The sequence below is a fragment of the Prionailurus bengalensis genome, chromosome A3, assembly GCF_016509475.1.
Source record: "Prionailurus bengalensis isolate Pbe53 chromosome A3, Fcat_Pben_1.1_paternal_pri, whole genome shotgun sequence".
Taxonomy (NCBI): domain Eukaryota; kingdom Metazoa; phylum Chordata; class Mammalia; order Carnivora; family Felidae; genus Prionailurus; species Prionailurus bengalensis.
The window spans coordinates 129205058-129216851 of record NC_057354.1 but is presented as its reverse complement, the minus strand read 5'-3'; the positions used below and the strand labels follow the sequence as shown (position 1 = coordinate 129216851).

The 11794-nt window shown below is 43.3% G+C and overlaps 1 protein-coding gene across 2 annotated transcripts in view; it reads right to left on the bottom strand.

Moving 5' to 3' along the window:
* NBAS (NBAS subunit of NRZ tethering complex) overlaps positions 1 to 11794 on the bottom strand; it is a 339195-nt gene that overhangs the window by 45752 nt on the left and 281649 nt on the right. For both annotated transcript variants that reach the window (XM_043604496.1, XM_043604497.1), the window contains 3 exons: positions 6874 to 7092; positions 3550 to 3752; positions 1138 to 1227 (listed from right to left, as the gene is read on the bottom strand). In XM_043604496.1, coding sequence (XP_043460431.1) covers positions 1138 to 1227; positions 3550 to 3752; positions 6874 to 7092 — 512 coding nt within the window. The remainder of the gene's footprint in view (positions 1 to 1137; positions 1228 to 3549; positions 3753 to 6873; positions 7093 to 11794) is intronic.

Below are 11794 nucleotides of genomic sequence, written 5' to 3'. Positions count from 1 at the left end.
ACAAAGACCAATGGGAAGACTCACAATAGCAAGCAAATAAAAAAAGAACAGGAAGTGTTTATACGTTTTGATTGAAGCTATATAAAAATACATCTGTACCTGCACAATAACTAGAAGGTAATGTACAAATAAAAACAATTACAATACTCAATGAACTATGAGGAATTTTTGCAAATATTTCTTCATTGGTATTATTATATCATGTTTCCTATTTAAAAAAACGGAGGGGCGCCTGGGTAGCTCAGTCAGTTAAGATTCCAACTCTTGATCTCAGCTCAGACCTTAATTTCAGGGTTCTGAGTTCAAGCCCCACACTGGGAAACCTATAGGAAGGAAAGGAAAGGAGAGGGGAGGGGAGGGGAGAAAAAAGAAAACTGAGGGGCGCCTGGCTGGCTCAGTCAGTAGAGCATATAACTCTTGATCTCAGGTTTGTGAGTTCAAATGCCATATTGGATAGAGAGATTTTGTTAAAACAAACAAACAAACAAACACACAAAAACAACATAAAAAAAGGAATTGGGGCCCGGCCTTACAGGGATGACATGAGTAAAAGCCACAGGAAAGATGTCTGTAAACTCTGGTGAATATATAACCACCCATTTGATGCTATTAACGCTGTCACTGCCACTGGACCTAAATGAAAACTTCTTTCTAAAAATGGCATTAGAGACACACATCTTTCTAGACTCATAAAACCTGTACACTCATAGTCCTCCGACAAGACAGACCTAGCATGTATAAAGCTCTAAGAAATATATAAACATTCTAGAAATTTCCATACTTCACTCAGTCCAGCTAACCTCTCGGAGATGTGAACCTCTCTCTCCTAAGAAGCTCAGAGCGGCTCCCCCTCCTGGCCTCACTCAAGAGGTGGCGAGAAGAAACCATACTCTCCCTGCAGACGGGGCTCTGGAGAGAAGGGGGGTGTCCTGCTGGAGCTGAGGAGTGAGAGAGCAGCTGCGAAACTGTGTCTCCAGATGGAGAGCCTCTGTAGTGACAAAGTTCTCAGCAATTCCTTCTGAAAACACCTGGGAAGACTGCTTCCTCTCGGCAGTTTCATAAATATGGATATTCACGATAATTCTAAGATCCTGCGGAGTGCCACGAAGTGAGACACGCGAGCCGTTCTAGGCTTACCCCTTGTCCACGCTGGCGTGGACGGCTGCGACAACACCTTCCAGGACCTGGAGGGGGTCCCTGGGCCCACCGAGCTCAGCGCTGCCTCCGCTGTGAAGGGAGAGAGAAAGAACCGGTTCAGAAGGGGGCTCCGGGCTCAGCAAGCAGCACGGCGTTCGCACTCGGAGCCCGGCTGGGCTGTGGCAGTGCATGCTGCCGGCTCCCAGCCACGCGGGCTGCGTGTGGTCTGCGAGGGCACTGAGCCCTACACGACATGCCAAAGGTGTGGAAACGAAACACCTTCTGCCTTTAAGATGCTCACGGTCTCATATGTGCTTGTTTTGCTGGCAAGAAAACACAATCTACCTGCCTTCTGTCCTCGAAAAAACAGTCAATGGACATTATTATATGTGTGCATTAAATACATAATCATCCAAATTCTCCAGCTGGACTTAAAAAAACCCTATTATTTACGTGACGCTCACTAGGTACAAGACACCGTTGAATGCTGTATGCACATGTACCATTTAATCCCCAACAGCCCACAAGGTAGGTACTATTATTATGCCCATTTTACGAGTGTATGTATCTGGGACTCTAGTAAATTTTGAAAAAAAAAGCAACAGAAGACAAGTTTTAGCTGAGTGTTCTGAATAATTTCAGCGGTAGGACTTAAATCAACTGCTGGATTCAGTTCTTTACACGCCTTTGTTGTTTCATATCTACCAAATTCTACTAACTTTCTAAAAGGTGAACGTTATGGATGTTGTCAGTAGCAATTTCTTTTCCTTTGAAAAGGAGGTAGCTGAACTTCTGAAGTTCCCTCTCCTCCCACTACTGAAAGATTTAATTCACATTTATTGAATATCTTCTGTGTGCTAAGCATAACGTTTATTAGGTGAGAACCAAATCTTAGTAAGTGGAGCTGGGTGCAGGGAAGGAGAGAGAAGTGTAATTTCTGGCACAATTTTACAAGGGTAAAAATATCACATATTTTCATTATCTACAAAAATAGGCAATTTTTAGGAAATAAATTCATCAAAGCACCGATTTTTCAAAATGTTTTGTTTTTGTGAGGTTCATCTATAGTTTGATTTAAGAAACACTAAAAAGATAGCTATGAATCAAAAGGTGCAAAATGTGACCGAGTATCTGTCATCAATGAAAAAGAGGAAAGGGGCGCCTGGGTGGCTCAGTCAGTTAAGCATCTGACTTCGACTCAGATCATGACCTCGAGGTCTGTGAGTTCGAGTCCCGTGTCCGGCTCTGTGCTGACAGCTCAGAGCCTGGAGCCTGCTTCCGATTCTGTGTCTCCCTCTCTCTCTGTCCCTCCCCTGCTCGTGCTCTGTCTCTCTCAAAAATAAATAAACATTAAAAAAAGAAAAAAGAAAAGAAAACAGGAAAGTGGGCGGCTCTTATAACCACCACCACCACCACCAAAACATAGTAAGCTAGTAACAGAATACTGCTTTATTAACTTGACGTTTGTTATTTCTTACAAAGTGTTATATTTTATTTCTCTATCTCTATCTCTGTCTCTGTCTCTCTCTAAAAATTACCAGATACCTCAGATCATTATAAGGTGAAAACTGTATGAGGCTGGGGTAATTAAACTGATAAAGGCTCATTTGATTTCAGTTCAGCTGTGGAAAACTGACACGCATTTAATCAAAAGTTCCTCAAGAGCAATGCAGAATTACAAAGAATGCTTAAAAGGAGAATACATTAAACACAACCAAATCTTTCAGCCTAATTGCATTATTCACAGAAAGCACTTCATGCCTCATTCTTCTTTTAGCTTAACTTTCCCCCTTTTCTAACCGTCCCGGATGCATTCCCGCGAAGACACCCGCATACTGACATAAAGCTAGAATTTCTCAATTGTTGGTTTCAGGCCATTAACTGCAGGTAAATAAAACTCTAAGAGACTTAACAGATGTCTAACTTCTTCAGTATACGATTAACCCTGCCTTGTGTATACTTCGAAAGAAACTTCTGGGAGCCATTTTGCAAGCTCTGAAAAGAAGTGTGAGTAGAAAAGTCAGGATGTGTACATCTACCGGGGGTCACGTGATGACCTGACATTTAGCTACCTGCTGATCTTGGCCCTTCCCTTACTTCAAGAATTATTTGGGGATGGGGACGATGGCGGGAGGAGGGGGAGCGGCAAGAGGGTCTAACCAGAAGTTAATTTCAGGGTGGGTTACACACAATACCAATGGGGAAACACTTTCATGGTTCTCCACCCTTGAGGTATTTTAAGACACAAGACTTTGAGAAATCTGATAATAACCTCTCACTTTTATGAAGTACTTCCTAGTGAGTAAGATGCTTCCACATACATGATCGTATTTTTACCTTCGTGACTGTGAAGCGAGGGCCATTACTGGCAAACTAGCGCCTCGGCTTTCCAGGGACTCTTTTCTGGCTTACCTCAGGGCAGAAACTATTCTCCTCACTGCATTCTGCACTACGTCCTTGGGCGAGATGTCGAGAGGGCCCACGGCCACCTGCAGCAGCTTCTGGATCATTCTCAGAGGCAGGCCATCTAGACACATGGCCACGGCTTGATCGTGAACTTTCCCCTTTTCTGATCGGGACAGATCATACAGGCAACTGTATTTCTGCAGCGCTTCCTGAAAAGATAAGGGGCACAACACCTAAACATCAAGTAGAAATAAGGTGTGGCCACATGTACAGAGTGAAGCAGGTTTAGACGACTCTCAAACCCAACACACTCGAACTACAAAGGCCACACGGAAGGAGACGTAGTGGTTTTCAAGAGCTTGGGCTTCCCGGACACCAGGCTGGAGTACAAATCCTTGCTTTTTCGCATTTATTAGTTGATGAGCCTTCGGGACCTGCAAAATGAGGATGATGACAGAGATTCTTGGGAAGAGAGGGTGTTGTGAATGTTACATGAGATCATATAAGAGCCAGGCCTTTGCACAATGTCAGACACAAAGTGAACTCATGAAGTCTGAGTTTCTTGATTATTATTACGGTGATTATTATTATAACCACATAACAGCTCTGATCTGCACAAACCCAGGTAGTACACGTGTGTTACCTAATTTAATGCTTAGAGTGAGCCTGCAAAGAGTTTTAATTAGCTCCGTTTTACCAAAAAGTAAATTGAAAACCAAAGATGTTAAGTAACATGCCCAAAGGCACACGGGGATGTTCAGGGGGACGAATTCAAAAGACTAAATCTCCCCACCCCCATGCCACACAGCCTGCCCCTCTTCGATAATATCTGTAAAAATTAATGTGACAACAAATAATTTATGAAATGGGCCACAAACTACTATTTTTCATCATACCAAATGTGGTCACTTAGTGTTTAGAATGCTTTCCAGGTTCTTTATGCTTCTCAGGTAACCTAGAATGCACTGTTTTGCTTTTCAGAACCACCATGTAAAAATCCGTTAACTGGACAGTTGATGATACTGAAGCAATACTGTTCATGTTTTGATTGTGATAATGTTGCAATGGTTGTGTTCACATGTATCCTTTGAGAAAAAGATAAGGAAATATTTACGGATAAAATGAAATGATGACCGGGATTTTCTTGAAAATAATCCACAGGAGTGGGGAGAGGGTAGGGGAGGTGGGCATGAGATGACGGGTCACATTCTGATGACTGTTGATGCTGGGAGTTGGGCGCATGACATTTCGTTTTACTCTTCTCCCCACTGTGAGACTTCTGATAACAGAAAATGCCCGTGAGTTCAACAGAACAGTTACTCAGGTCCCTGCTGAGCAAGAGGGAACTGAGGCGTCACAGGATAAAAACCTCGAGTTAGACCGCGCTAACGTAGGGTGTGGGGGATCTTCTTTCACTGGGTGTAGAATTAAAGAGGTGAAAGTTAAAGCCTGAACTCAAAAGGGACAAATGTATGGGGATAAAGGTTATTTCCAGTGTTTGCTATGAGAGGAACTCTAATAAAATCAAATAGGGTCCAACTTAGGAACCAGAAGAGTATCCTATTATGGACCATCCACGGTCTGACTGAATAGCATTTGCAAGCAGTCATTTGGTACCTTTAAATCTCAGCCTATTTGAAACAAACAGCTGTTTTTGTTAATAACCCCTCTGGCCCCACAGATGTGATTCAAGTCACTGAAAGATAATACTTGTTCCAAGGACAGTAATGACAATTCTCCAGATTTGAATACAGCATACTTAATTAAAAAACTAAGCAAGACAAGTATGTACATTTTTATACTAATCAGCATAATCATTTTAACTTGGAGGAATTCAAATTTTACCCTAGTTCTTATAATTATGGATTACAGTTCTCTACATGTCAGTAGGATAAAATCAAGATTGGAAAAGCCGATCCGTTCCCTGCAAAGGCTTCTATCTGGCTTGCACATCATTTAATGTTATTCATTAGGCAGGCAAATAGCACTGAAAAATACAAAATGAAATAAAACTGCTATCAAACTTTTGAATTCTGCTCATTATCTTTTCCACGAGGGTTTGCATTTATGCGTCTCCTACACATTTTGAAATCTTCCATTTGTTCATTATCTGAACTGCTCTCCACTGACCGATCTTTCTAGTCAGGAATATTTCTTTACAAGCCAAGAATACGATTCAATCAATATGTAAGGTTTTAGAAAAATAAAAGAGGAGATTAGTGGCCACTTACAGGTTCATTTACCGTAACATTAATGGGGCAAATGAAATATTGCTTATATATCTAAACATTGTTTTTACCTATATGAATCCATTTACTTATTGATCTGGCAACTTCTCAGTTATGGAAAAGAACAGCTTAAACTCCCTCGGCTGTAACAATACAGAAGAAAAACTAGAAAAGCTACAGAGGGTTCCCTGTACAGAGGGTGTGTTGTCCTAACACCCTGTCCTAACTGCCTCAAGAATCATCCTGGGCAGGGGGCTCCTGACTCTCACGAGAGTATTTTCTGAGACACCATGAGGGTCTCAACTAGAAACCATGTAGGAACAATTGTATCAGCCAAAAAAATGCATATCGATAAAATTATGTTGGAAACAGAAAACATAAACAGGATGGGGCGTATAATTAAAAAAAAATCTGGGGGCGCCTGGGTGGCGCAGTCAGTTAAGCGTCCGACTTCAGCCAGGTCACGATCTCGCGGTCCGTGAGTTCGAGCCCCGCGTCAGGCTCTGGGCTGATGGCTCAGAGCCTGGAGCCTGTTTCCGATTCTGTGTCTCCCTCTCTCTCTGCCCCTCCCCCGTTCATGCTCTGTCTCTCTCTGTCCCAAAAATAAATAAACGTTGAAAAAAAAATTAAAAAAAAAAATCTGAAGCAGGCACGGATGGCTCTTTCTGGACTTTTTGGAAAATTCGGGGGAAAAAAAATCTATCATTTTTCAGTTGGAGAGCAAAACACCTACCGGCTAGAAGCAGGGCTTGCAAACCACCGACCCCATCCTTTCTCAGCCTCAGTGACCACTCCCTCCCCCAGGCGCCCATCCTGGGCCATACCCCCTGGGTGCCCATCCCCCACCCCAACCACCTTCTGTCCCTCAATCCCGTTAAGTGGCCCCAAATCCTCTTCAAAGAACCGCAAACCTGCAAATGGGAGTCCACAATCAAGAGGTGATGAAGAGGCTAGAGGATAAAGGGTTGAGGGACATTTGCCAGGACATCTGCAAGACTGAAACCCCTATCAACACCACTAATACGGCTCTAAAGGACGAATGTAAGCCCTACTGAGGTTGCCAGAGGGAGTGAGCATGGAGAAGAAGTTTTCCCTTCATTACCTGCTCACTATTCCTCAGAGAAACAAGGAAGCTGTGGTTGAGGGTTTCCAGGTGAGCAAGTGATTTCTCCAGATGGCCCCGGGCATCCACATAGGTGATTTTACAGTCACTAGCTTCTTGAATGTCGTCTTCTGAACTTCTTTTCCGCGGCTTCTCAATAAAATGCTGGACTGCCTGGACAGCCTTTCTAGTCATCTCTTTGCGTGCTTCCACGGACAGCTTCAACACAAAAAGGTATTGAACGGCAGTGAGACAAACCGGCCCTGCGTTTGCATTCAATACGGTATTAATAAGGTGTATTTAATAAGGTATTAGCGAAGTAAAGAGAACAAGAGTGAAACGTTGATATACAACTTTAATTGGTGTCTAGGACTTTTGTTGTATTAGTTTTTCTTCTGTGAGGAGAACAACAGTGAGGTGCCATATGCACTATTAAGGTAGTAAATCCAGATTTTTTTTTTAATGCTAAAATGCAAAAGTAGGTGGTGTTATGATGAAACTAGCATTCAGATAGATTACTGGTTACAATGCAGAAATGAGGAGTCATTTCTACAGTTACAATTCCCAGTTTCAATCATTTATTACAAGGAAATGATTAAAAAGAAGAAAATTGTATAGGCATAATGATTTCAACTGGAATAATACTCTAAAATAAAATCTCAAAAGCAACCTAATTGCCTGGTAATAACAGAAATGGTAACTAACTTATGATAAATTACGAGATAGAACATTATGCAGCCGTTAAAATTAGATATAAAATCAGTATTAGCAATTTGGAAAGTGCTTATCATGAAATGTTGAATTTTAGGAATCAGAAATCATAAAACTGTCTACACCACGCTCGTATTAAAATCCGAACGAAACCTGTATGGCTGAACAGAAAATACACACACACACACACACACACACACACACACACACACACAAACACAGACACCAGTGACTGCTATGTTAGGGTTATGAGCAATTTTGTTCTCAATTTTGTCAATTTTCTACACTAATGTATTCATTCAATTACTCACCAAGTATTTGAGTTGTGACACGCGAAAGTCACTTTCTTAGGTATGCACGAGTTGTCTTTTTCTCATAATATTAAAAATATTAAGCTTGCTTGGCCTCAAGTCTAAACATAACCCATCTTGACGGATGCACCACAGACTGGTGAGCCACGCTGGGCTTTTTGAGGCCCCGCTGATTTGCGCTGTTTTGGATCTTAGATTTAGCCTCATGTCAACTACTCAGGCACATTTTTACTACAGCCTTAAAAGGGCTCTGTGTTGATTTAAGTAAATAAAATAAAAAACAGATGAGGAGTCTTAGGACAAAATCTTATCTTTATTTTCTTTCTCAACATCAGGTACCCTGTGTGTCTGGTTATTCTGAAAAATACCACAGACATCAACATGGCACCTGCAACCACACCAGGAGGCAAACCCCGCTCAACCCTCCCCACCAGCTGCCTCCAAGTCACTCTGTGTAGAATTCATGTGGCATAATGAGGACAGCTGACATTTTCTTCGGTCTATACAAATATGGGTAAAAAGGAACTTGAGGAAAGTACTATTTCCACTGAACTGTAATTAAGTGTGTGCTTTGCAAATGCAGCTTCAAGTAAGTTTTGTGGCCAGACTGCTACCCCCAAGCACCTTGGCATACAACAACATCAGAAGCCACTACTGACCATCAGTATCAGTTCATCATTCTCCTCCCTTGCATACCCCGTGAACTCTTTTCTGTGGTTGAGAAATACAAGATCACAGAACTTGTGTTTAGTTCAACAGCCCTCCTTACTTTCCCCCATCATATGGATGGAAGGACTGAGCCCTGGGGAGGTTCTGTGATATGTTGGGGTTCCTCGCATGAGTGCAAAAAGGAAAAGCCAGAAGGCAGGGGCCTTGGTCATGGATCTGGTGCTCCCCTTTCACTGCACGTCACACAGCCTCCACTTTGCCATTTCTACCCCCTCACGGGCTCTGACAAAGCGTATGATGGGTGCACACTGGCCGAATGCTCAACAGAAGGAAAGACAAGTAAGAAAATGGCCTAGAGAGTCCTTCCTTTCCACTCACTCCTGTCTGCTTCCCCAAGAAACACGGGTTTGGGGAATGTTTGGATATCCAGCTGGCCAAATGTCTATGCTCTCCCAGCCCATCAAAGGGCGTGGAAGGTTTCCACAACAGACTGGCAAGAGAGTAGGAACAGGACAGGCAATTCCCCTGTGCGGAAAGCAGCGTCCTGAGAGAAACCACTGGCCTCTGTGCCCTGGGAGGAGTCCAGAGGCCATCTTTGTTGTCCGAAGTCAGTCTTGTGACTGTCAACCACCCCTGGAATAGTTGGTAAGTGTAGGGAGAGCACTAACCTCACAAAACCCGTGTTTGATTTTTACTACCGGGGTGACACTTGACAACATGCTTCAAGCCTTCGTTTCTTCATGCATAAAATGCAAAAAAAGTCATCTGCCACACAATGTCATTCTGACCATTTAAATGAGAGAATATGCAAAACAATCAGCAAAATGCCTTACCCATATAGTAGGAAACTCAGGAAATCGAGGCTCAATTCTAATTTGACCAACTGATACACCACCCAGGCCGTCATCTATTTGTTAGGTTTTTATCTTCCTAGTAAATGTGCCATGTAATCTCTTTTAGAAAAACCTTTTCATAAGCTCCGCAAGTTCCTTGGCACGGCAACCCGAGGACTCTCCCAAGCTGGCCCCAAGCTATCCCTCTAGCCTCGCAATGTAACCGTAGCCCACACTCTAGGCTCCACACGCGGAAGCTTTTCTTCATTCCCCAGTGTCAACTGGTATCTTATCTCAGTGAAACACTGTCTCTTCTCTTCTTTGCAGGGCAAATGCCCGGTCATGACTCAATACCGAGATACACACAAGTCACCCTGGACTCGGTTTCTTCAGCCTCGACAGCTGGTCCACTGGCAGGCCGTCTGCCCCAACAACCAAGTGCATACTCCATGCCGACATGCGTGTGGACCCCAGCTGCCCAGCAATACTGAGCACAGGCCTCACACTGACATCCGTGCTTTCCTAGAATCTGCTATGGAACCGCCATGGAACAGCCAGTAGAGGCGAGTGAATCCTCTAGGAGTTTAAGTTGTTTGACCTCATCACCAATCTCATCAGAAAAGTACCTCCCCCCGTTATTCTTAATGATCTTTCAAAATAAGTAAATAACCACGGTTACTAAGAATACAGCATGTAAACAAATGTAAACGTAAGTTAATTTTCCTGAGGGAGCCGGGGCCTGTACAAGAGGCAGAATGATATGATAAAAGATGCAAGGGCTTTTACTTGCCTGGGCACTGTGCTTGATTGGATATTTAAGCTTTTCACTCTTTGTGAGAACAGGTTCATTGCTGAAAGTCCCTAGGGTGAGGGGCGCCAGGGTGGCTCAGTCCGTTAAGCGTCTGACTTTGGCTCAGGTCATGATCTCACAGTCTGTGAGTTTGAGCCCCGCATCAGGCTCTGTGCTGACAGCTCAGAGTCTGGAGCTTGTTTCAGATTCTGTTTCCCTCTCTCTCTGCTCCTACCCCATTCGTGCTCTCTCTCTCAAAAATAAACATTAAAAATTTTTTTTTAAAAAAAGACTATAGGGTGAGATTAAATACAAGTTTCACACCGAGTAAGTCTATTAGACTTATTTTGCTTAAACTCTTCCATGATAGAAGAAATAAGTAGTAAAAAAAAAAAAAAAAAAAAAGATAGACAAATGTACCGGAGAGAAAAATCACAGTTTCTTCACTGACCCTAGTAGCCACAAGGTACTTCTGTTCCTAACCTTCTATTCTGAAGCCCACGGCATTAACACATCACTCATACACATATTTCTATAATTAGAAATCAAAGATTTTGTAAAACTATCCCCTGACAGCAATTAGTAACTACTTACTATTTAAGAAACTGTGGGTTGTATAAAATAAAGTTAATTGTTCTAGCACTCAGTAAGTATGTACTGTGCATCTATTTCGTAGGCCCTGTGGAAAAACAGGAGCCAGGCTCAGAGAAATCCCATTTAGTATAGGAGATAAGCTGGTGGGAAGGGGTTGAAATCTAGGAGTCATCCCCAACATCCCTGAATCTCACTGGGTCTACCTTTGAAATATATCCAGGTCTACCCAATTCCCACCACGTTCACCGTCACCGCTCAGTTCTAGGCCACGTCACCCCTCTTGTACTGCAATGGTTCTGACTTGTCTCCAGATGAGGCAGAGAGTGCAGCAGTCAGCAAACACAAGGATTCCGTGCATTCTACCACATTTGCCAATCCCCCTGCAGCTAGGATGAGTCGTGTTCCAGGCAATGGAATCTGAGCAGAGGTGACATGTTTCTTTTCTGAGCCAAGGCAACGTATAACCCACATGCGTCATTATCCAGTCTCCCTTCTTTCCCAGCCATGGCAGAGAGTGCTGGTCCCAGATGGCACCAATACAAGATGGCAGAGCTCCCGTCAGCCTGGATCCTACGTGACTTTGTGGTAGACAGCCCTTTGCAGTCTCTTACTGGATTGGGAGCACAAGGGAATATTAACCTTGGTTGTGTTAAGCCACTGTGATCCTGGGGCTAACTGGGTACTCCAGCATTACCCAGTTGCACAGTGATGTTTTAAAAACATAAATCTGGGGCGCCTGGGTGGCGCAGTCGGTTAAGCGTCCGACTTCAGCCAGGTCACGATCTCGCGGTCCGTGAGTTCGAGCCCCGCGTCGGGCTCTGGGCTGATGGCTCAGAGCCTGGAGCCTGCTTCCAATTCTGTGTCTCCCTCTCTCTCTGCCCCTCCCCCGTTCATGCTCTGTCTCTCTCTGTCCCAAAAATAAATAAAAAACGTTGAAAAAAAATTAAAAAGTAAATAAATAAAAATAAAAACATAAATCTGATCACGTCACTCCTCTGCTCAAAACTATTTAA